Consider the following 22,024-nt stretch of genomic DNA (forward strand, 5'->3'; position numbering starts at 1 on the left):
GCGGGCCCGCCCAGGCCGCAGTCAGCCCGCAGCATGGAACCGCATCTCAGCTTCCGCGGCCGCCGGGCCCTGGTGACGGGGGCCGGCAAAGGTGGCCGGGCGGCGGGACGGGGGCCTGGGGCCGGGCGGGGGCCCGGGCCCGGGGCTGACGCCGTCTCCCCGCAGGGATCGGGCGCGCCGTGGCCGTGGCGCTGAGCAAGGCCGGGGCCCGCGTGACCGCGCTGAGCCGCACCGCGGCGGACCTGGAGAGCCTCGCGCAAGAGGTACCGGCCGCCGCCCGGGACCCCCCCCCCCCGCCACCTCGGGACCCCGGCCCCCTCCCGGCCTTGGGGCCCCCTCCGGGAACGCCTTCCCCTGCCTCGGGACAGCCCCCCGCCCGGGATAACCCAGAGCCGCCCGCCCCCCCCCCCCGCCGGGCCTCCCGGCTCCCCCGCGGCCCCCGACCCACGGAGGCCGCCCTCGCCGCAGTGCCCCGGCATCGAGCCCCTCTGCCTGGACCTGGCCGACTGGGACGCCACGGAGGCGGCGGTGGGCGCGGCGGGGCCCTTCGAGCTGCTGGTGAACAACGCGGCCGTGGCGCTGCTGCAGCCCTTCCTGGAGGTAACGCGGGCGGCCCTGGAGCGGTGAGTGCCTCGGCCGCGGCTCCTGCCCGCTGCCCTCGGCTGGGCTTTGGGCCCGGGGCGGAGAGGTGCTGCCTGCTAAGCCTTAGCAAGACTGCGAACTGAAAAGTTGTGGCAAAGCGCTCCAGAAATTGGTGTCTCTTGCGAAAGGAAGCAGCTGGCGCACAGGCACCAGACAGACACGCTTTTAGAAATGCCTAACGGTCCCTCTCTCAATGGTTTGTTGATTGTTACTGCTTATGGCTGCTTTCTTTTCTTTACTGTGTTTTCATACTTTACATAATCACCTTTCACCCTGTAAACATCAAAAGGAAACCAAGCAAAGCACTGACGCTGTTCCACACTGTTACTGAGTAGCCAGAACCTGCAATTTCATCTCTTAGATGGCGGTGTGCACACGCCATCCAGCCTACACAGGAAAGAAGAGTGCCTTTTGCTGTTAATCAAGCTCAGAGCTTCCAGTCTAGCTTCGACTCAGTCTCTGCTAAATTGAAAGGCAGTTGTCGATAAGACAATTCAAATATAGAGAGGACAAAGCCAGGTAAGGGAGTATAAAACTGTCATGGTGGGAAATTAAATTTGCTTACTGCAATAACATGGTATCTTTTTCTCTCAAAAGATCCATAGTTCCAGTTGGGGGGTGAGCTTTAGGATACAGGATACGGTGAGTCTACTTCCTTCTGAGAAGATGGGTCATGCTTTGTCCCTACATTAAGAATGGCTGTTGTGCGTCTATAATAAAGGATTCGTTTGTGACTAGAATATAAAATGTATGGATTCTACTACAACCATTCTGCAGAACCAGCAGGTAAAAACCTGACCAAGGAAGGACGAAGTGGCAAACAGAAGAAAAGCTGCTTCTACCCCTCTTATAGCAGATTTGCTATTTTAAAGCCATGTGAAGAGTTTGACCTAAGAAGGGTCACTGGCTGAGACCCAGGGGTCACTGTTTAAACTTTAATAGAGGAACTATATTAGTCTGCTAAAGAACAGAGTCCTGCCAGAAGTGTGATGATGCACGAGTGCACCTCTCCCCCTGCACACTAAATAGCTTACATCCAGTGAACGGTTTATTGCTGAAAGCATGCCTAATCATTCTTGCTAGCCAGTCAGCTTGGCATTTCTGTCCGTCTTCTGGAGTATCACCAGTGTTTCCAAGATACCAGCAGCACTTGTCCTCTGCTGCCTCCCAAAACAACTCCTCTCTGGCCCGCAACCACTCTGTAACTTTTAAATTTGATTTATTTGTAGGTCTCTTGATGTGAATCTTCGGGCTGTGCTTCATGTTTCCCAGGTGAGGAAGAATTGTCAGTGCAGTTGTCTCCATGAACAGCAGTGACTAAGTGGTTCTACACGGGAGAGTTAAGTGTCCACTGTGGGGGCTAAAGGGACTGTAATCCAAAGTTAACCTGACAATTTGCGCGTACAGCCCCTTCACTCTTGTGCTTTGACTCTCTCTCTTGTAAGTGGGAGGCGGCGAGGACTTAGTTCCTCTGGATGTTTTTGCTCTTTTGGCTACCATAATAGCCCAGCAAGATTCCTACTGAATGAAATAATGATTTCTCCTGTTACGATTCTGGCATCCCTTTTTTTTTTCCCTCCCCCTTTCACAGATTGTTGCTCGGCAGATGATTGCACAGGGGGTGCCAGGTGCTATTGTAAATGTCTCTAGCCAGGCATCTCAGCGTGCTCTGCGGGATCATGCTGTTTACTGTAAGTAACTGTAGCTTTGGCAGTGCCCCTCTCATTTTTGACTAGCTGGAGACCCACAGCCACCAAGCTGCTGGCTGCCAATTCTGGGCAGTGAAATATTTCTGTGTGTTCCAGACCAAGTGCTATGCACTTAAATGCCTCCTATTCTTCCCTTCTCTTGAAGGTTCCACAAAAAGTGCTTTGGATATGCTGAGCAAGGTAATGGCAATGGAACTGGGACCCCACAAGGTAGGATTCTTTCTGAGAGAAAGAAAAGAGTGAAAGCTGAACCCAAGCATTTCCTCTCAGAGCAGTCTGTTTAGATTGTTTGTTGCTCTTGGTCCCAGATTAGGGTGAACACTGTGAACCCCACAGTGGTTATGACTGACATGGGGAGAATTAACTGGAGTGACCCTCAGAAATCTGCTGCCATGATTAATCGGATTCCGCTGGGAAAGTTTGCAGGTCAGTGGTGCAGATTTGTTGCCAGCCTGGGCGCTCTGGTTGTATCCGAGCCTTCCCTCTAACTGACATCGCAGCCGTAGGTGCCTTGCTGCTTTTGTGGGCAAAGTCACAACTCTGCTGAATGGCTGTGGTTGAATTCCTGAAGCATTTGATGAAGACAGGGCGAGAATCAACCTTGTCTCCCCTCTTCTACAGCCTTCTCATCTTAGGACCAGTGAAATGCACTTACTCTCTTGTTCATAAATATGACTGGGAGGGGAGCATAGGTGCTTGCTGTGAACTAAGTATCCTTTGATCACAACAAGGACTTTTTGATGTGCAGCTCTCAGCCACACTGTCCTGTGTACTGCATCAAGCACAGTTTGGGGGCGGAGATATTTCCCTGCTCCAGTTACATGTATAGGTCAAAGGCATACCTTTTGGGATGCGTGTTTTTCTAGTACAATTTGAAGGGTGCATTGGATGTTCTCTGTGTTTGATTCCAGAGGTGGATGATGTGGTGAACAGCATTCTCTTCCTGCTGAGTGATAAGAGTGCTATGACAACTGGCAGCTCACTGATGGTTGATGGGGGATTTCTTGTCTCCTAAGATGACACCTGCATTTCACACCTGGCCTTAATTTTCCTACTAGTACTGCATAGATGTAAACTGGATAGAAAACAGCGACACAGACCTAGTCTTGCTGGAGAAGAGGGGGAGCAGGGCTGCAACCTGTATGAGAAGTGAGGCAGAAAATTACCTTTAGAAGGCTGCTATGTAATAAAGCTCACATACGCCGTCATGGAGAATGTTTATTGCACCAAATAAGGTTTTATCTTGTCACTCTACATGATGATTAGAAATTGGACCTGTCTTTCTTCCAACCCTATTCCCCCCCACAACCCTTCAGAAGCTCTCCCTGTTCCATCCAAATCCATAGAGCCTGCCTGCACTTTCAGTGGGAAGGGAAAGAAGAAGTTAGCAGACTCCTCACTGCTTCCTTTGCTGTCTTTAGTAGAAAAAAACAAAACAGAGGCAACAACCACAGCCCTGCTCTGCAGAGACTGGATTTGGGGGGGGGAGGCCCTGCTAAAGACTGATGGGGGGGAGCAGCACCACGCTGTCCTAGGGTGTGCACACACGAAAAGGCAAATACATCGATTGCACAGAGCTGTTTCACTCACTGAGTTTGGCTAGTACCCAATAAAGCACCTAATAATTAGTTCTTCAGCTTCATATCTCATTTACTTCGCCCCCTTCTGGGGCTGGTTATGATTTCTTTAACAGTCTCAGGCACGTATCTGCTAGAGCACCAATTTGTTAACTATTAGCCACAGTAGGCCGGGCAAGGAGACCCTACCACTCTCCCAGCTGCTCTCGGCATTCAGCACCATTCCTATCGGCTCCCTCCCCACTCCCACAAGGATCTTCGCTACCCGTTTCACCTGCAGGTTGAAACCACGTGTTTCCAGGACAGGATGGATGTCTCAGCCCTTTCAGCTTGGAGTTCAGGAGAGCCAAAACAGCCTGTTGCCCCAAGGAGCTACCTTGCCTTCCCCATTGTACCTCCCCTGGGGGCTGTACAGCCCCCAGCTAGTCTCCTGCCCCCACTGCCCCTTCACATCAACACTGACGTTAAATCAAAGAGACATTTAAAAAACACTGACTTCGTACATGATGAAGGGCCCTACACATCCCAGCCCCCTCCAGAAACACCCAGCTAATATGCAATCTGTCAGAGGACAACAACATGCTGAGCCAGCACCTAGGCCACAGCCCTCAAAACACGGTACACTTTTTGCCGGGCTTCTTCACAGGCGGTGGGCAGAGCACAGCCCGGATGGCTTCATCAAACACCGTCTTCAAGCCCCGCTGCGTCAGGGCAGAGCACTCGAGGTACTTTACCGACCCTAGGGGAAAGAGAGCTCCAGCTCAACCACTCCTGTCCTACCAGGACATACGGTCCCTCACCCACTCCAAAAAAGATAAAAGCTCAATGCCCTGGAGACCTGCCAGCACATGAGACTCACCAATCTCCCGAGCCATGGCCAAACCTTGGGGGTAGGTGATGGGGGCCAGTTTCTTATCACGTAACCTTTCAATGGTGTCCTTATCATCCCTCAAGTCCAGCTTGGTGCCCACCAGGATGATAGGTGTATTTGGGCAATGGTGTCGGACCTCAGGGTACCACTGAAACAGAGAGGCATGGTAAGAAAAGTAGCTGTAGCAGCAGATGCAACCATGAGGATGCATGTACTATTAGGAACAAGGTTTTTACTACTATCTAACATGGTGGCAACACGTGAACAGGATACTTCTGCCTACAGTTCTGAATATGCTCTGCAGAAAGAGATTGGTGCAGATGTAATAATGAAGGCACTGAGACATGGAATCATGACAGACAGTGCCAGCCAACTCTGCACACAGCGCTTCCCTTAACTGCATTTTAGCTTCTAGGACATCCATTATCTTCTTTAAGATGCACATTCAAAAAGGCAAAAACCTAGCCAAAGAAGTCATGAATAAGAAGTAGGCCCCTCTTAAAACCTGCAGGCTATGACCTTCCCCTATCAAAACATGACTACTAGAAATTTTGGGCTCGTAGGTGTGGTGCTGGGTGGGGCAGGGGACGTCACTGGTTCCTCCCTTCCACTGTTTCACCCAGAAGGGGAATACTTTACCTTGGCTCTGACATTCTCAAAGGAGGCTGGACTCACAAGGGAGAAGCAGATCAAGAAAACATCCTGTGCGGAAACAAGAGGGTCAGCCGTGTAGAAACAGCTAGAGATAATGGAGGGAGGGTGGAGAGGGAGCCTTACAGAGGACAACCTCCTCCCACAAGCAAGGACTGTGGCTGTAAGAAATTCCTCGCCATTAAGGGTGCTAAACTAATTCAGAGAGGGAAGGAATGGACTTTGAGTGTACGAATTCATCTTCTTTTACAATACTGGGCTCTGCACGTTAAGAGCCTGTAGCCACAAATACCTGAACAGTGCTATGGGTTTCACCCCTGGGAGGGGGGCCACGTAGGAATTGCTAACAGCCAGGGAAACACTACTAGTGCAGCCCAACAGAGAGCTGTGCCGCCAAGAGAGAATGGGAATATGGAACGTGGCTCGGCTGCACAGCAGCCCCACACCATTGTGTTCACTTGAGCCTCCCTATGGCATGCATAACTGTTCAAACACCATTACGAACCAGGGACTAGAATAGGACAATCTCTTAGGAGAAATTCAGCTGTGATACTTCTTGAACAACTAGAATTATGGCTGCAGCTGCAGGAACTTAGACTTTCCTCAAAGGAAAGCAGCCTGGCTGTCCTTGTGAGCCTCCCTGTCCCCAAGAGGGAGCAGTTACAAGCCAGTCCAAGCCCAGCACTCACCGTCTGTGGATAGGAAAGAGGCCGCAGTCGGTCATAATCCTCTTGCCCTGCTGTATCCCAGAGGCCTAGGTTCACTGGCTTTCCATCTACCATGACATTGGCAGAATAGTTATCAAACCTGCCAAGGAAGAGGCCCCATCAGTGACAATCTTCTTCTGACCCACGCATCTCTTTATACGAAATCCAAGGGGGCAGTGAATCAGGAGAGGGTGCCCAACACAGTGCCAGTGGGGACAGTCTGCCCTCCTCACATACACAGCCATACCACCAGCATCCTCCTTGTATGTGGAGTTCATAGACTGATTTGGGACAGCCTTCTCCTCACCTACAAAACCAACTTTTACACACACGTGCATACGGAGCAAAAAGCAACTGAAGCCCAAGGCCATTACTCACACAGTGGGGATGTATTCTCCAGGAAAGGCATTTGTGGTGTAACTGATCAGCAAGCAGGTCTTCCCTACAGCTCTGCGGAGGATAAGAGTGACAAGCATAAAGAAGGGTACGGCATGAAGCACTGAGGGAGTAAAACTCACCCTTCCCCCACCCAAAAAAGAGGTTCGGTAAAAAGTTACCACGTGAGAAAACAAACCTGTAGCAGGCTGGAATTCTCTAGCTGTCAGGGACCAGGCCTGAACTCACAATGTGCACCTTGCCTGAGCACTTACCTGACCCCGCTCTCTCCCACTCCTTTTCCCCACCCATTTAGCCTCAGCAAAACACCAGGCAAAATATATTTGTTCCAGGAACCAAAAGAGAGGGAATAAATTAGGGTTCTGTGCAGGGCTCAACACATCCATAATAATCTAGCAAAATGGGTAAACAGTGAGGTGAAAAAACATGCAACAACACAGAATTATTCGAGCTCCTCAGATACAGGAATTCAATGTCAATAAATACAAAGGGGGAAAAATAAGTATCTGTAAATAAAAATGAACTTTAAAATTGACCACTGTCAGCTTGGAAAGAGATCAATGTAGATCACTGAAAATATCAGCTCGGGGCTTTGCTGAAGGCAGGGGGGATTGGTCAGCCCAGGGGTGGCAGCTCGCAGGGGTTGGGCCTGGTTGGCAACAGGGTAAGCACGTGAACTTCAGTTAGCCCTGTGGCATAAGGGAAAAGCTTAGTTATAAGAACAGAGGAGTACCAGGAGTGTAAACAACCTTTTTATCACTGTGAAAGTTCTGAACTGCAGACAACCTTCCAGAGAAACAGACTGTGAGTGCCAGTGACAGGGAAAGCTGTCTGTTAGCTTTTAGAGCTGTTAGCTCTACCCAATTCTGTAACTGGAGTGACATAAGGAAAGACTTCAGGAGTAAGCGAGGGACCCCAGGGGACCCCACAGTCCTACACCAGGATGACACAAAGCACAGCGAGAACCACAACAGCAATCCACCCAGCTTTCCCCCTGGATCAGGTCCCCTCTCTTGGAGAACAGGGAGGTTGTGTACGGAACCGCTACGCTGACTGGCCCGACTTTCCTCCTGAACCGTGACCTCTCCCCCACCAAACCGGGAAGTCACGTAATTCACAAAAAACACACGTATCTATGATTAAAGTGTTTCGGCATCTGAGCTCATTTAGTCTCTGCACTGTCAGTTTGCTCTTAAAGCAAAACACGGGACTGCAAACCTTTAGCTGAAGTCCATTTCCAACATGCTGTGCTCCCAGTTGTTGCTCTCCCCTCCACAATAAGGCTGTGCTGTTTTGGTGGGTGGCTCTTTCTCCTGCTCCCCTCTTTAGCCCCCACAGGCTAGAACCCGGAAGGCCTCCCTCCAAATGTGTATTTGAGGGGGCGGCATGCCTGGGAAGGTGGAAAGACCAGTCCCTGCCTAAGACCATTCCACATTTAGTTCTCCCTATCTCAGCTCTGTGCTTGCTGTGGTGATGAGAAAAGCAAACAGGAATTATGAGGAAAAATATGCAGGACAAACTAGGAAAAGTTACGAAGCACCATAAGTCTACTGCCTGCCTGCATCTTGCATACAGATGTGTTCCCAGAAAAAAGCATATAGGAAAAGCCTAAAGAGAAGAGCAAGAAAGATGACAAGAGGCACATGGTGAAATCAGAAACAGCAACATATTTCACCTTGGAACACGAACAACAAAAGGAGATACGAGAAAAACCTGTGAACATCAAGATTTTTAGGGAGGACTTTGTGATGAATCACACTTGTATGATGAAAAACACACCGAAATCCAGGCACCTAATGAAATAATGAGGAGACAGGTTTAAAACCCAAGGAAAGAGGTGTTTGTTTTCCAGGCAGTACACCACTAGATGTGAAACCGAACAGTGTTAAGAGACGACGACTCAAGTTTATGACCTAAGGAGGGAGCGGGACGCGCCGGGCAGGACCGTAACGGCCGCCGCCGCCGCCGCAAGGCCCCGATCTCCCGCCGGGAGACGGCGGCGGCGGCGGCGCCCGCTCGGCCTCGGCTCGCCGCCCCGACGCGGCGGGCGGGCGCGGGGCAGGGCCCGCGGCCCGGGCGCCCCGGCTCCTCACCCGGCGGCCGCAGCCGCCGCCTGGCGCGTCTCTCTCAGGCGCCGCGGCCGCCCCGCAGGTGAGGGGCCGCGGCCGGCCGGGCCACCGCGGCCAGGCGGGCGCGGCCCCGCCGAGCGCCCGCCCCACCCCGCCCGGGCCCCGCGGCGCGGCGCTCCGGGCCGGGCCGGGCCTCGCCGCCCGGCGCCGCGCCTCCCGCTGGCGGAGCCGGCTCTGCCGGGCCGCGGGGCGGGGCCGCGCCGGGCCCTCCCTCCGTTCCCCCGGCGCCGCCGGGCCCAGGCCCGCTTTGTGCGGGGCTGCGGAGGGTCGATGCGCGGCCGGGGCGGCCCCGCCGCCGCCCGCGGCCGCCGCGCACTCACCCGTCGCCCACCACCACACACTTGATCGCCTGCATCTGCCCGCGATGGCGGCGCCGCCGCGACTCCGCCGCAGTGACAGCCCGCGCGGGCGGGGCGGGGCCGAGCCGAGCCGAGCCGAGCCCAGCCGAGCGCGGCCGAGCCCAGCCGAGCCCTGCGGCGGGGCGGGGCGGGGCGGGCGCCGCGCCGGGCCCGCCCCGCCGGGGCGCGTGTCTGCCGCCGCCCGCGCGCGCCCGCCCCGCGGCCGCAGGCCGGTCCCGCCGCCGGCGCTGTCCCGAGGGCCGCCCGCAGCCCCCGCCGCGGCGCCGGAGGCCCAGCCGGGGCCGTCGGAGCCCTCTGCAAAGAGCGTTGGGAGAGAGAGGCGGAGCGCGCGTGCAGCGCCGTCCCGCCCCGCCCTCCTGCGGGATCCAGCCCCCCCCCGCCCCGTCCTCCCTTTCTCCAGGCAGCCACCGGCTAGCTCCCGCTGCTCGCCCCCGGCAAGTCACCTTGCGCGCTGCCCCTTGAAACAGCACGATGGGTGTCGCTCAGAGACTTGCAGAGGACGGTTCCCACACCGTATGGCCACCTGCCCAAGGATGAAGCTTTAAAACCTAGCTGCAGATTTCACTGTCATCTGCCCAGAGCTGCTGAGGAACAAAGATGCAGCAGCAAAAATCCTACATAAAGATAGCTTTTGGATTCCTCCACCTCTCCCACTACTCCACCAAGAATGGAGATAACTCGTGTAGCGGTACTGTCTCAGAACAACACGCTTTGCTTTTCCCTTACCTGCTGGTCTCCAGAGCTGCCCAGCATCCACAGACTCTCCAGCTATCAACGCAGGCTCTCTCCTCATGACCAGGGCATAGCTTCCCAGCTTCTTTGCTTTTACCTTAGTTCAGAACCAAAATCTGTAGACAGCTTATCTACCTATAACAGCCTTTTAGCTCCAGGACAGACTAGCAGGATCTTCATGAGACTAACACAGCAGCAGACCCCCCCTCCACATCAACCAAACATCCAGCTCGTCACTGTCCAGTGTTACGGTAAAATGCAAAAACTCTTTATTAAAAAAGCAGAGCAAAACCCAATATGAAAAACCACAAACACAAACCAACCAGCCCACACAGAAAGTTTCATTTTCCAGTTGCCTCTTAAAATGTGTACGGAAGTTCATTTCTCCCACCACAGACTCACTGAAGAAACTAACAGGAGGCTCTCATACTGCTGCCCTGACAGAGGTCTCCACTTTCTCCGATTCAGTCCCTCACATCCCTTCCCTTTCTCCATGCCACATGAGGACTTGTGTTGCCAGGAAAAGGAAGCACCTTCTCCCCTTCGTGCTCTGAGAAGCAACTCCCGAGTGGTGAGTCAGAAGCACCGTTCCTCTCCAGGGTAAGGCCCAGAAAACGGCACTCAGCTCCAGGATCCCGAGAAGCCAGCAGGACAGTTTTGCCATTTGTCACAGTGGAACGAAATCCCGTTGCGTTTTGGCCACAAGAACTCCAGCCGAGGGCTGCAGCTCACAGTGAGGAAGCACAGACGCTGACCCCCAACACCCCACCCCACCCTTTCCCTGCCAGTCGGTGTTGTAGAGGCTTGAACCATGGCCAAAGCCCAGCTGTCCAACAAGGATATGGATAGCCACTGCACAGTAGTCCCCCTCTGCATAGCTGTTTCCATCTATAATGAATGCGTGTCTACTGTCCATCACTACAGCCAGAGCCACAGAGGGGCAGGGTAAAAGAGCCAAAGTGAGTCCTGCCAGCCGCTGCTTCCATCTGTAAGCACTGGCTTTAAAGCACAGGTGGGTAAGATCTGGTGTTTCCAGCAGCTTCGGGACCCCATGAGCAACGTAAATGGCTCTCACCTACAGGGAACTGTAAACACTGCGGCCCGTCATTTATCAGGTTTCACTGTGAACAGCCCTGGCATTCAAACAAATGCTTCAGAAGGACCGCTGCCCAGGGAACATACAACCCCCTGGTAACAACAGGGTGTGCCGACAGACTGGTGCTGTATAAAAGGACACAGAAACTACTTCAAATGCTGTAGCAGTGCAGGGGAAGGGCTCCACATCACAAACTCAGACCCATGAGCCTCTATCCCAGCCCTGGATGGTTGTTTCCTCCTCTCCTTTATGCGGTCAGGAGCAAGATTTCTGAAGAGCAAGAGCAATTTTCTGTGTTTGCAAGCCTTCGTGCCACCCCACTCTCACAGAACTGTCCCACTTAGAAAGAAGGGGCTGTGCCTGAGTTGCTTACCCTCTTCCTGACAGCAAGTATCTGGATTCTTTAAGCCACGCTCTCATTTCCTAGAACTGTGGGTTCCCAAGGGGGAGCCCTGCACATATGCCATGATGGCATTCTGCAAGAAACTTGCTCGCTGGGCCTCTTCTTCCCTCATCCTGGAGATGTCAGCCTCTTTCATTCTCAGCTTCTCCAGCAGCATAGAGATTTCACCTTCTTTGTCCAGCAGTGCCTCGCGGTGATTACTTGATAGGGCTGTGAAAGAAGAGCAGCATTAGTAAAGAAAATTAGGGTGTCCCTAGAACAAACAGGAACAACACATTATAGGCACAGCCAAAGGCAACGGAAGCAGGATGATCAACAGGCACACCAGAGAAGCTGCATGAGACAATGTGAGAGGTTTTGCACAGACAAGATACTACACTTCACTGTCTAGGAAATCCAAACATTTTGCATGCTGTGCAGCTTTGGGTAGTTATCTGAGTCTTGGTCTCTATAAAATGAGGACAAGAATCCCTGCAAATACATCAGGACGGAGGGTACAATTTGTGGTTGTACGCACAGGCAGGAAGCACCGTTGTCGCTACCTGTAAGCGTAGCTCAGTTCCAGGCCCACTGTAGGGTAACTCAGCATTACCATTTGAGAAGCATGAAAGGATCCATCACCTTTCAGCTGTCTCTCCAGGGCTGCAATCTTCTCTCTCAGCCCGTCCTGTGCTGTGCGTTCAGCCTGCAGGTGTCCAATCTGCTCCTGTAATTCCACTTTCACTTTATTCACCTCTGTCACTTTCTCCTCTTCCTTACTGTTCAGGTCCTGACACACAAAGAGAAATCCATGAATAACCAAACACCTGCAGCAACTTGTTCTGCCCCTGTAGTGACAATATCTCTACTCCAGTCCAAATTACCTGCTGAAGTTCCTCTAGCCGCCTTCTGAGTCCATCAGCATGCAGGCTCAACTGATTGGCTTTGGCTTGGGCCTCAGAAACCATTTGTTTTTGCTTAAGGCAGCTGTTCTGAGCTTCATCTCGTGACTCAGTCATCAGCCGCAGCTTCTCTTCTAGGTGTTCTAGTCGTTGCTGCTGTAAGACACAAAGGAAAATGAAAATATATCAATCCTATTCCATTCCTGTGAAGGGATTCTCCCCTTTTTGTTCCCAACACAGTGAACCCTTTGTTGAGTCAACTGGCACTGAAGAACCAGCACAGGACTTTGCCATAATAGATACAGCACTTCTCCCTTGCATTCAGGAGTGAATCTAAGCTGTTTTCTGTTGCCAGGGAAAACATTCTGATGGAGACGCTGCAATGCCCAGCTCACTCACTGAGAAACAGAGGCACGTCCTTAGTAGAAGCACCAATGCCACCACCGGTGTTTACAACTGACGCTCTGTCTTCACTTCCTCCATATCCCAAACAGCTCTGAAACACCACTGTATGCAGCTAAGCAACTGGTGTGTCCCACCACAGACACACGTGGCAGCTTTCGTATGTCTGTAACTCAGTAAAGCATTTCCTTCTGTGATGTTACACATAAGTAAACATTCTAATAGTTTTGGTGTATTTTCCTCATCTCTTGTTCTCCTTCACAGGGTGTTGACTTCATTGCCATTTTCACAAAGTTGAATTCTACAGTGACTTTTTTTATTCAGCAGCAGTAGCCACCTGCAGAAATTCTTCTAAGTCCAGAGAAACAGGAGCAGCCCATGAAAGCTGCTGTTAAACAGAAGGATCGACATCGGGCTGTTAGCTTCGGAAGTTGGCAACTTAAATGAAATCTGCTACGGCAATATCCACATCAATTCTGTTACTACTGGAAAGTACAGAGCAGGTGGGGATAGTGCTTACATTATGGAGACAATTCAAAGCAGACTTTTCAGGGCTCCTTCCTCAGAAATCACACTATTTGCAAGCCAGTGAAACCCAGAGCGGGGAGTTACTCAGCAGTTCCCTGAGACAAAAACATAGGCTAGGCAGCCAAATCCACTCCCTCCCGCAGAGGCAGGGCCCATAGACAGGTCTTGTCCTTACCTCCTCCAGCCGTGCCTGATTCCGGACTTTTATTAACTCCTCCTCTGCCTGGCCTCGCTCTGTGAGTGCAGCTGCTTTGACTTGGCTCAGCTCCTGCCACAGAAACATGAAAGATCGTTCCAGATAGAGAAGCTGCATCACTGCAACACTGACCAGAACACATCAGCAGCTTCCAGTCGCAGGCTACAACGTGACACAGCTGTCTCTCTCACTCAGGGGCAGGGAAAACAAACCCAGATTATATACCTTTTCTCACCCTGAAGATTGCCATCTAAATTCAATGAGAATTTCAGTTATATGAGGGCAAGTAATGGCTGAAGCTTTCCAAAGATGGGGGAATAGGAGAGGACAGCACTGGATCTAGCTGGGGGAACAGATAAGGAGAAATATGCTACACTACTTGGGACCACATGGGAAACCTGTGAAGTCAAATCCTAGTAAGAATCTAACCATGTTCAATGGAATCTTCATTTTTGTTCAATCAGAATCTACAAGTTTCTCCTTGGAACCTTCCCCTTCCTTAGTCCAAAGCAGTAAAAATAATTTTAGCTGGTAAACTGCTGTTTTCTGTTCCTCCCTATGGCACATGACAATCTTTACATAGGTCAGCAATGGAAGACTCCACAAAGCTCTCCTGGCAGCCTTCTCCTGCCACCGCTACCCGAGTGTTCCAACACGCCTGGAGCATCCATTCTCACCTCCTCCAGGGCTATCCTGATGGCCTCCAGCCTCTGGATCCTGTCCTGCATGGAACGTTCACTGGCCTCAATGTGCTGTGTCATATGATCCACCTGCAAAGCAGCAGAAACCATTTAAGCAAGTGTCAGAAAACCACTCCTATCTCCAGGCTTAGCAGCATGGCCATTTGGCATGAGAAAGAGCATCCTCTCATTGACCCACCTACCACCAAAGAAAAACTCTTACCTCCCTCAGACCTCCACTAGGAAACTGTAATACAGATAGAATCTGCCCTCTAGAAACTGGGAACTTTAGAGAGAGATCCCTTCCAGGCCAAGATGAAAGACACAGAGTCCGAGCTCTCATCTTCAAGTGGTACAAAACACCAGAGATTCATTTTCTAGTTGTAATGTGACTAAAATCTTCCTGGCCTATGTCTTTTCTTACAAGATTTCAAAATCTTCAGAGAAATCTACTGGTATAATTTTATTTTTGAGAGATTTCACACCTCAATAAACACTCCAAAGAGAGTTGATCACAGCCTCTTGTCCTGTCCACACTCAGACAGAATCCCCCTGAAACATAACAGAGGAGGAACTAGCAAGCTGAGCCCCATTAAAGGATTGGTTGTATATAGCATGTATGTCTTGATTTCCTCCATTAATGCATCTTTATTTCAGTGAGCATGACAAGACTGCTTATTCATAATTACCTCTATGCACAGCAAGACTGACACAAGGGCCAGTCTCCAAGCCTCTTTTGTAGAATCATGTACCACTCTGGCCCATACTCTTGCAAGCTACATCTTACTAGCTGGTAGAATGTCTTGTGACCTCTTCAGCTAGGCTTTGCTTGTAGAAACGGCCTATTATTCCCACAGTAAGTCGAGTCCACTAATTTTTAAACTTGTTTAAGAGCAGCTGACAGCAAACAGTGGCGCCTGTATGTCAGGACCAAAGAGAGACTAAGCTCGGGATACTGCAGAAACCCCATTCTTACCTCTTTTACCCGAAGGGATTCCATGTCTTCAAGGCTTTGTTTAAATCTTCTCTTCTCCATTTCCAGGCGTTCTGCAGATTAAAAGTAGGCATATCACAATTATGGCATTCCTGCTACACAGGCTATATTTATACTCTATCACAAACTCTTCCACCCTTTCTCCTTGGCTGCCTTGCACCGTTGACTCATGGACAGTAATCCCAACCCATAAGGGTCCATGAGCTGTTTCTGCTCCTCCACTCACCCTCAGCCTGCACGGCCCGCAGCTTCAGCTCTGCTGTTGTGTTGGTCAAGTCTTGTTTCACCTGGAATAGCTGATCCTGCTGAACTTTGCACTTCTTCTCCAACTCATCCACCTACAAGGAAATTATCACCACAAAGGATTTTCTTTTCCTATTAGCAGAGGAAGTTGGCTGTACAGAACAATCAGCAGAGACACAAACACGGATCAAAGTAGAGGACATATATACAGAGCAGAAGTGAACAATGTCCAAGTCCCACTTCTCAGCCTTGGACTGGCTTTCCTACCTGGTTTCTTAAAAGCAGATTTTTCTCACTGGCAGCAGACAAGTCACGCAAAAGCTTGCCTTCCCGATCAGCACCTTCCTGCAAACAGAATCAAAATTAAAAACCCGTACTCACTTTAGTTCTTGCACTGCCAACCTACTCCAACCAACACCATGCCCAACTAAATCCAACCTACTCCATAAACACCATGCCTCCTCTCCACACCTAGCACTCACCTATCTAATTTACACAAGAATTTTTGTCACGGCAGCTGTGGTTAACCCACTAAAAATCATGCTTGCCTATTCCATCCAGCATCTCCCAAATCTATGCAAACCAGTATGACCTGGAACCCTGCTCACAAACCTAACTAGGACTTATCCAGCTCACCTGCTTTTGCTGCTGGAGCTCCGTAAAGTGGCGCTCAGCCATGCTGGTTTGTTCCTGTTTTGTGGCATTCAGTAGCTCTCCCAGATTGTGCACCTTTTGCTCAGACAGAGCCAGGGCAGCTTCAGTCATCTGCAGCCTACACAGAGAAACACCTTCCAGAGTCCTTTCTAAGGGAGACACTTCCAGAGAGCTCTCTACACCACATGGTACAAGATGTTAAAACGTATCTGGCAGTGGATGAAATCAGGCTAGCTTATCTCTGCACCCAACAGCCTCTGCAAACAGTGAGTGACCTTGGACTTCTCAGAGCCTGGTGTTCTAGTGCCGCATTGCATTTTCCCCTGCGTTGTCTTCCATGAGCTGTTTTCCCTGCCTGGACCCCTCCAGGATTTGCCCACTCTCACAGGAGAACAAAGCTGGCTATTTTATACCACTGCAAGGTTGTTTAAAATTAGGGACGGAATTTTAAACACAGGTAGCAGAAGCTATTTGCTTACTCTGTACACGAGGGACGTGTCCACACTGAGGCATGGCATAATGAAGCTACCTTTACTTGACAGAATTGAACGAGCCAGGCTCATCGGTGTTTGAAGTCTAACCACTGCCATGTGCATATGGCTCTACACAATCTCACGCTGCTTTTGGGCAGCTCCACCTCATTGTTCCTAAGCATACAATCTTGCTGGTCAGGGTCCTCCATATCTGCAGTGGTTCTCAGACAATACTGCGAACTGCCAGGGGAAGCAGGTACAGACTCTTGCCAGGCTGTAAACTGTGCAAGGAACATGCCCCCATCCCACCCCCCCAATCCTTTTTTTTTTTTTTTCCCCTTTTCACCCTCTGTAATTCACTTGCTCTTACACCAATACACTGTAATTTTACTTAAAAGCAGGCTAAATATCTAGCATGGTAAACCCAAAGGCCTGATCTGACCGTAATTTCTGGATATTACTGCAGAACTAAGCGAAATAGTAAGCCAGCCACTCTACAAGATTATCCCCCTTCTTAACAGCTCTGCTTAGCACTGCCTATACAGCACAGAACAGTGGGAAGACTAAGGTTTTCCTTGTCCATACTTGGCTTTCAGTGAATTCATAATAGAGTGCTGCTCATCCAACGCTTCCTGCAGCTGGCTGATTCGCACTGCAGACATCCTGCATTTGGGGGGAAAAAAAAGAAAGGAAAAAAAAAAGGGTGGGTGATTTCTGCCAGGAAATGGAGAGGGCCCAATTCTGCTATCAAAGAGCAGAAAGCACTCAGAAATTCAACTCACCTGCCACTCCTCGCTATTTCTTCTCTCTGCTTGTCTATAGTGTCCATCAAATCCAAGAACTGTGAACAAGGCAAACATCAGTGACAAAATGAACTGCATCAGCTTGAAGCACTTATATTTCTCATCTTTCTCTTCCTAGCGACAGCTGAAGACAGGTCAAGCCACTCTACTGAAAGCAAGCAAACTGGAGGTTTGACAGGTTCATTAGCACATCTGACTGAGGTCATCAACTACACCATTAGGTGTCACAAGGAAAACAGACTCATATTTCTAGGTTTTCACCACTTGGAAAATATCAAACCAGTTGCAAAAGAAGAACTGAAAGCACAAATATGGGTGAAAGAATTACCAAAACTCCTCCAGAATCCAGAGTGAATATGTTCAGCAGGGCGTGTGTCCATACCCATACTGTCATGGATTTAATTCCTGGGCAACCTAGCCCAGAGGAAGGACCCAATTTACTAAACCATGCTGTGTGCCCGCCAATAAAGATGTACATGCAACTTCAGGTGCACAATAATCCTGTCACTGAGTGTTTCATGGGGACACTGAGGGAAAGCATAGGACTCCAGCTGCCCCATTTAACTGCCAACATGTAAGATTGCTGACCTGCTTGGTCTTCTCATCCTTCAGGCTCAAAACCTCCTTGCTGAGTATGTATGTTCGGTTCTGGGTCTCGCTCAGGATAGTCTGACGGTCTTGGTTGTGATCCATGGCTTGTTCTGATGCAGAGAAAGCAGGAGAGCATGCACATGTTTCCAAAGCAACAGAACAGCAAGCACTGCTGGAAGAGATAGCACTCAGGATGACACCTGGCTATCAGAAGCACCAGGACAGTAGCCCTTCTCAGGCTGGCCCACGTAGAGAGACTGCTCTCACCTTACAGACACAAGGTGGGGCGGATTGAAGAGAGCAGTGTATATGGGGTAATCAACACCCCAGCCACAGCAGAGCCACTCAACTCCACTGTGGGTAGGACAACAACAAAGGACATGCTGCATTAGCCATATCCAAACTTGGCTACTCAGAGGCAAACTAGAGCCCCAAGTTCTCCCGCATTCACATGGCATAGTAATCTCTAATTCAACCCAAATTATTCTTTTCTTCTTGCTGGTAAAAGTGACACCTCCAACCTGACCAGCCCTCATTAAAGGACAAGAGTAAGCGATGTAGGGCACTGTGTAAATGCTGTTGAGAAAGGGAGGGGAGGAGGGATAGCTCTCTTCTGGAGCAGCAAGTGCCCTATATCCCTCAAGTGCTGAAATGGGAAAGTAGTTACTGATTCTTTCCTGTGCAACAAGTAGTACTTACCCACAGCTTTCAAGATGTCACTAGGAACGTTGTTCCCAGCCAGCTCCAGCCTCTTCAGGGTCTTGTTGCTGTGCAGGCAGTTCAGCAAAGCTCGGCCACCCAGAAGCCCAATATTATTCCAACGCAAATCTATACAGAAAGCAAACTTTCACCCCGGTAGTCACACATCTGCTGAAAAACACAGGGGCTCAGGAGAAACCATGCTCCTTATACATCTACAAGCATGGCTAACTAATCCCAGATGGTCTCAGCACAGACACAGGTGAATACTGTCTCCCTTTTCAACATGAATGAGAGGGACGGAAAATGACAGACAAAGCAGGAAAGGCAAGGATGAATCTTAAGTGCAGTAAAGTGCAGGAAGCCATTACAGCTCAAAAGGTACACAAGTCTGCCCTCACATTTTCAGCTCATGAGCCTTCCTTCCACAACCACAATCTGTGGATGAGAAAGAACTGGCACCAAGAGCCACATTTTCCTGAAGGATACTCTGGCAAAATTCCTTACTAAGGACAAAGCAAGCGTGAAGTAAGTCTCAGAGTCTGGCATGAGGCATACCAACAGCATCCACAAATGGGAATGAACCCATTCCCTCCTCCACTAAGAAGTGTTCTGCTCCAAGCACGCAATCTTCATCTGCAGGTTTGGTTCCAGAGATTCCAATTACAGTTCCCGCTCTCCAAAGGCCATGGGGCTATGACCTCTACTCCCTGCACAAAGCCTGCAAAGCACTCCAGACTGACAGGAATTGGGAATGACACTGACCAGCTGGCAGAGATCAGGGCAGGCTGCAATGAACCTGAAGATATATGTGTGCGTGCATGCATATATGTAGGTGGGCAAAGAACGAGTCACTCTTACCCAGCTCCTGAAGGCTGGCATTTTGTTTCAGTGCCACGGCCAGCTCTCCGGCCCCTTGATGGTTGATCTGGTTATTGCGCAGATCTAGCCGCTGGAGAAAGTTGTTTGCTCCCAGTCCTTGGCAGAAAAAGGAGAAGCCCTCCTCCCACACGCCAAGGCTGTTCCATTCCAAGATTAGGCTAGGGAAAATCAGACAGAACTGGAGTTCATGGAGTAAACAGACAGTTGCAAGAGCTTGAATGATACCTGGATCACGGTACCCATTCGAACACCCAGCTCCGCTAATAGACTCAGTTTCACGGAGCAGGATGCTGCTAGGGCCCTGCATCCTCCGAAGAGGCACCTCCAGTTCTCACTCCTTCTCCTGTCCCATCCCTCACAAGAAATTGCACCACCTGACATTCCTCCTACCCCAACAAAAAACACCCTCAACCCTTTTCTAATGTTGTGCTCCATCTGGCAGGAATAACAGAAAGAGAGGTAGATACAATTTTTTACCTCCTGATGGATTTGTTCTGCCTAAGAAGTTTTCCCAAAGCCTCAGCTCCCACGGTTCGCAGGTTATTTCCCTGAAACAAAAGTCCCAGGTGATCAGTAGGCTATGCCCTGTCCCAGTCCAGCTATCCCATCAAACACTACCAGGTGCACCCCAGCTGCAATGCCGATTTCAGTCTGTCAAAGTTGGTCTGAGTAACATTTACTTCACATACCAGTCAGCCTTCCAGAAAATGAAAGACCCCGGGAGGAACAGTGGATACGTGCACCGCTAGTCTTGTGAGGCATCATGACTGAGAGCTCACAAAAATCACAGGATAGCACAGGATCAGCATGGCCCACGATGGGATGGAAAATGCTGATTCTAGATAAGCAGAACCATTTCAACACACTTCATTAAAAAGGGCTCGGCTAACACCAGCACGGATGAGAAAGAAAGGTGTGATGCAGTTTAGGACTGTAGATTCAAGGGAATAGCTATGTGCCAGAGGAATACAGACAGCAAGTCACTCTCTCAGTAGAGTGATCATCACAGCTGAAAGTGGATGCTTAGTTCCAAGCCCCAGGCTAGCTGAAAGACACTGGCAGGCTGGATAAACTCTACAGAAGCGCAAGTCAAACAACTAGTAACTCACTGATTAATACAGAAACCCAAAGAAAAGCCCACATATGTCTCATCTGACCGAGCAGCAACTGACAGAAGATATACAGCAATAACTTCCTACCAAAACAGAGTAACTGAATAAAAACGGACAAAGATGAGCTGCAAAGTAACTGAAAAGTCGTGACATGGTGTTCAGGAGGCAAGGACTGAGTCACTTGAGAACAAGAACTTTACAGTAGTACACATCTTGCAGAACAGTCCTGCACCAGGACTGTCTATTTCTAGCTCTGCTTAAGCTTGTGCTCCTATTTCCTTCCCCACCTCTTTGCCTTAATTTTATTTGAACAGACTCACCTTCAAGTCCAAAGATTTGACTGTGGTGTTGGAGCAAAGACCATGCAACAGAAGTTTTACACCTGAGTAGAAAAATAAAGACAGTTGTTTATTTCATACATGTACCCCTCTGCCTGAGCTGGAAGAGAAAGCATCCTTTTAAACAGCCAGCTCAGAAGACATTGCTATGATAAAACATATGACTTAGTAAATGGCCACTGTTGCTGGAAAGCGTGAGTCTGAACTTCTAGGGCAGGAGATTTTTTATATATTCTCAGAGAAAGAGGTGCTTGGGTAGAGAACTGCATGTCACCCTATGCACCTTCCTAATGCAGCTATGAAAACAGCCCATGTCCAGATAGGCCACGCAGACAAGATGCTTGCTGGCTTACTTAACCCCTGCTCAGGCAGTACGGACCGAGCAGAGAATCATCCTCCCTCCTACGGAATCCCCATTCAACGCTTGCTAGATTTAATGACCTAGCGATTAGATCTAGCAGATTATCGCCTGAATCCTCCTGCATCAGCAGCCGCCACCAGTCCCGTCTATTCAAGGCCAACCACAGCAGACGTACTCTCGAAGACGTAGGGAAAATACCTCTGGCAACCAAGGGGATCGTGACCAGCTTCAAACTACACCGCCACCTCCCCGTCCAGTCACACACCAGGCAAGTTCATCTGCTGGAAACGCCAGTTACTTCTTCTCCAGCCGTCCTGCCCGCCAGCTGACGGCTCCAGATCCACCGCCACACCGTGACGGCTGCCAGGCCCCCGCTCACCCGCGGGCTGCACCACGGCCCCTCAGCGCTGCCGCGACCCCGCGCTCAAACGTCCGCGGCCCACCGGAGGGCCTGCGCGGCCCCGGCCGCGGGGCGGGACCGCAGGGGCCGGGCACGTCCCCGCTGCGCCTGCCGCCCGCCCGGCCTGAGGGGGGAAGCGGGGCCGGCCCCGCAGGCGCGCCCCCGCCCGCCAACGGCCGCTGGCTGCCGGGGCCGGCCAGGCTCCGGCCCAGGGAAGCCGCCGCCGCCGCCGCCGCCGCGGGCCCCGGCCCACCTTCCTCGCTCAGGCCGCAGTCGCCGAGCGCCACCTCGGCGAAGGGCGCGGCGCCGGGCAGCAGCCGGCCCAGCGCGCCGCACGTCTCCAGCGAGAGGCTCTGCGCCGCCAGGTCTAGGCGGCCGCGGCCCGGCGCCCCGCCGAGCTCCCGCAGCCGCCGCAGCACGGCCTCCTGCGGTGCCGCGCCGCCCGCCGCGCACAGCCGCGCGTAGGCCCGCCGGAACTCCTCCATGGCCGCCGCCGCGGCGCGCGGTACCGGGCG

General features: G+C 51.1%; 2 protein-coding genes across 4 annotated transcripts; one reads left to right on the top strand and one right to left on the bottom strand.

Annotated features, from left to right (window-relative positions):
* Nucleotides 1–11: 11 nt before the first annotated feature.
* DCXR (dicarbonyl and L-xylulose reductase) lies at nt 12–3,559 on the top strand. The gene is made up of 8 exons (XM_050908610.1): nt 12–91; nt 166–263; nt 469–623; nt 1,872–1,914; nt 2,234–2,333; nt 2,497–2,561; nt 2,660–2,777; nt 3,263–3,559. Exons 1-8 carry the CDS (start codon nt 34–36, stop codon nt 3,364–3,366), a joined length of 741 nt encoding a protein of 246 aa, XP_050764567.1. The 5' UTR covers nt 12–33; the 3' UTR covers nt 3,367–3,559.
* An 807-nt stretch (nt 3,560–4,366) lies between these two features.
* LOC127024156 (ras-related C3 botulinum toxin substrate 3) lies at nt 4,367–21,994 on the bottom strand. Of its 3 annotated transcripts, XM_050908608.1 has the most exons (20): nt 21,763–21,994; nt 20,731–20,792; nt 19,776–19,846; nt 19,278–19,456; nt 18,417–18,545; nt 17,715–17,827; nt 17,106–17,164; nt 16,909–16,986; nt 15,833–15,968; nt 15,464–15,541; nt 15,180–15,291; nt 14,936–15,006; nt 13,957–14,049; nt 13,286–13,351; nt 9,003–9,022; nt 6,536–6,607; nt 6,140–6,257; nt 5,439–5,501; nt 4,788–4,947; nt 4,367–4,667 (listed from the first exon to the last, which is right to left on the bottom strand). In XM_050908608.1, exons 1-20 carry the CDS (start codon nt 21,992–21,994, stop codon nt 4,537–4,539), a joined length of 2,043 nt encoding a protein of 680 aa, XP_050764565.1. In that variant the 3' UTR covers nt 4,367–4,536. The 3 variants fall into 3 exon arrangements, with proteins under 3 accessions (XP_050764565.1, XP_050764566.1, XP_050764563.1); XM_050908606.1 differs by lacking the exons at nt 4,367–4,667; nt 4,788–4,947; nt 5,439–5,501; ... (1 more) ...; nt 6,536–6,607; nt 9,003–9,022 and adding exons at nt 10,556–11,482; nt 11,894–12,041; nt 12,136–12,309 and having other exon boundaries at nt 13,259–13,351; XM_050908609.1 differs by lacking the exons at nt 13,286–13,351; nt 13,957–14,049; nt 14,936–15,006; ... (9 more) ...; nt 20,731–20,792; nt 21,763–21,994 and adding an exon at nt 5,963–5,978 and having other exon boundaries at nt 6,087–6,257; nt 9,003–9,062.
* Nucleotides 21,995–22,024: the final 30 nt, after the last annotated feature.

Source organism: Gymnogyps californianus, chromosome 19 (genome assembly GCF_018139145.2).
Source record: "Gymnogyps californianus isolate 813 chromosome 19, ASM1813914v2, whole genome shotgun sequence".
NCBI lineage: Eukaryota > Metazoa > Chordata > Aves > Accipitriformes > Cathartidae > Gymnogyps > Gymnogyps californianus.

Excerpts from the sequence above, each read along its gene's own strand:
- DCXR (XM_050908610.1), top strand. The coding sequence starts at position 34 with ATGGAACCGCATCTCAGCTTCCGCGGCCGCCGGGCCCTGGTGACGGGG. Across the intron at positions 264-468 it reads TGGAGAGCCTCGCGCAAGAG|TGCCCCGGCATCGAGCCCCT; the intron begins GTACCGGCCGCC and ends CCCTCGCCGCAG. Across the intron at positions 2,778-3,262 it reads TCCGCTGGGAAAGTTTGCAG|AGGTGGATGATGTGGTGAAC; the intron begins GTCAGTGGTGCA and ends GTTTGATTCCAG.
- LOC127024156 (XM_050908608.1), bottom strand. The coding sequence starts at position 21,994 with ATGGAGGAGTTCCGGCGGGCCTACGCGCGGCTGTGCGCGGCGGGCGGC. Across the intron at positions 15,292-15,463 it reads ATCTGCTTTTAAGAAACCAG|GTGGATGAGTTGGAGAAGAA; the intron begins GTAGGAAAGCCA and ends ATTTCCTTGTAG. Across the intron at positions 5,502-6,139 it reads CTCTTTCCTATCCACAGACG|GATGTTTTCTTGATCTGCTT; the intron begins GTGAGTGCTGGG and ends GTTTCCGCACAG.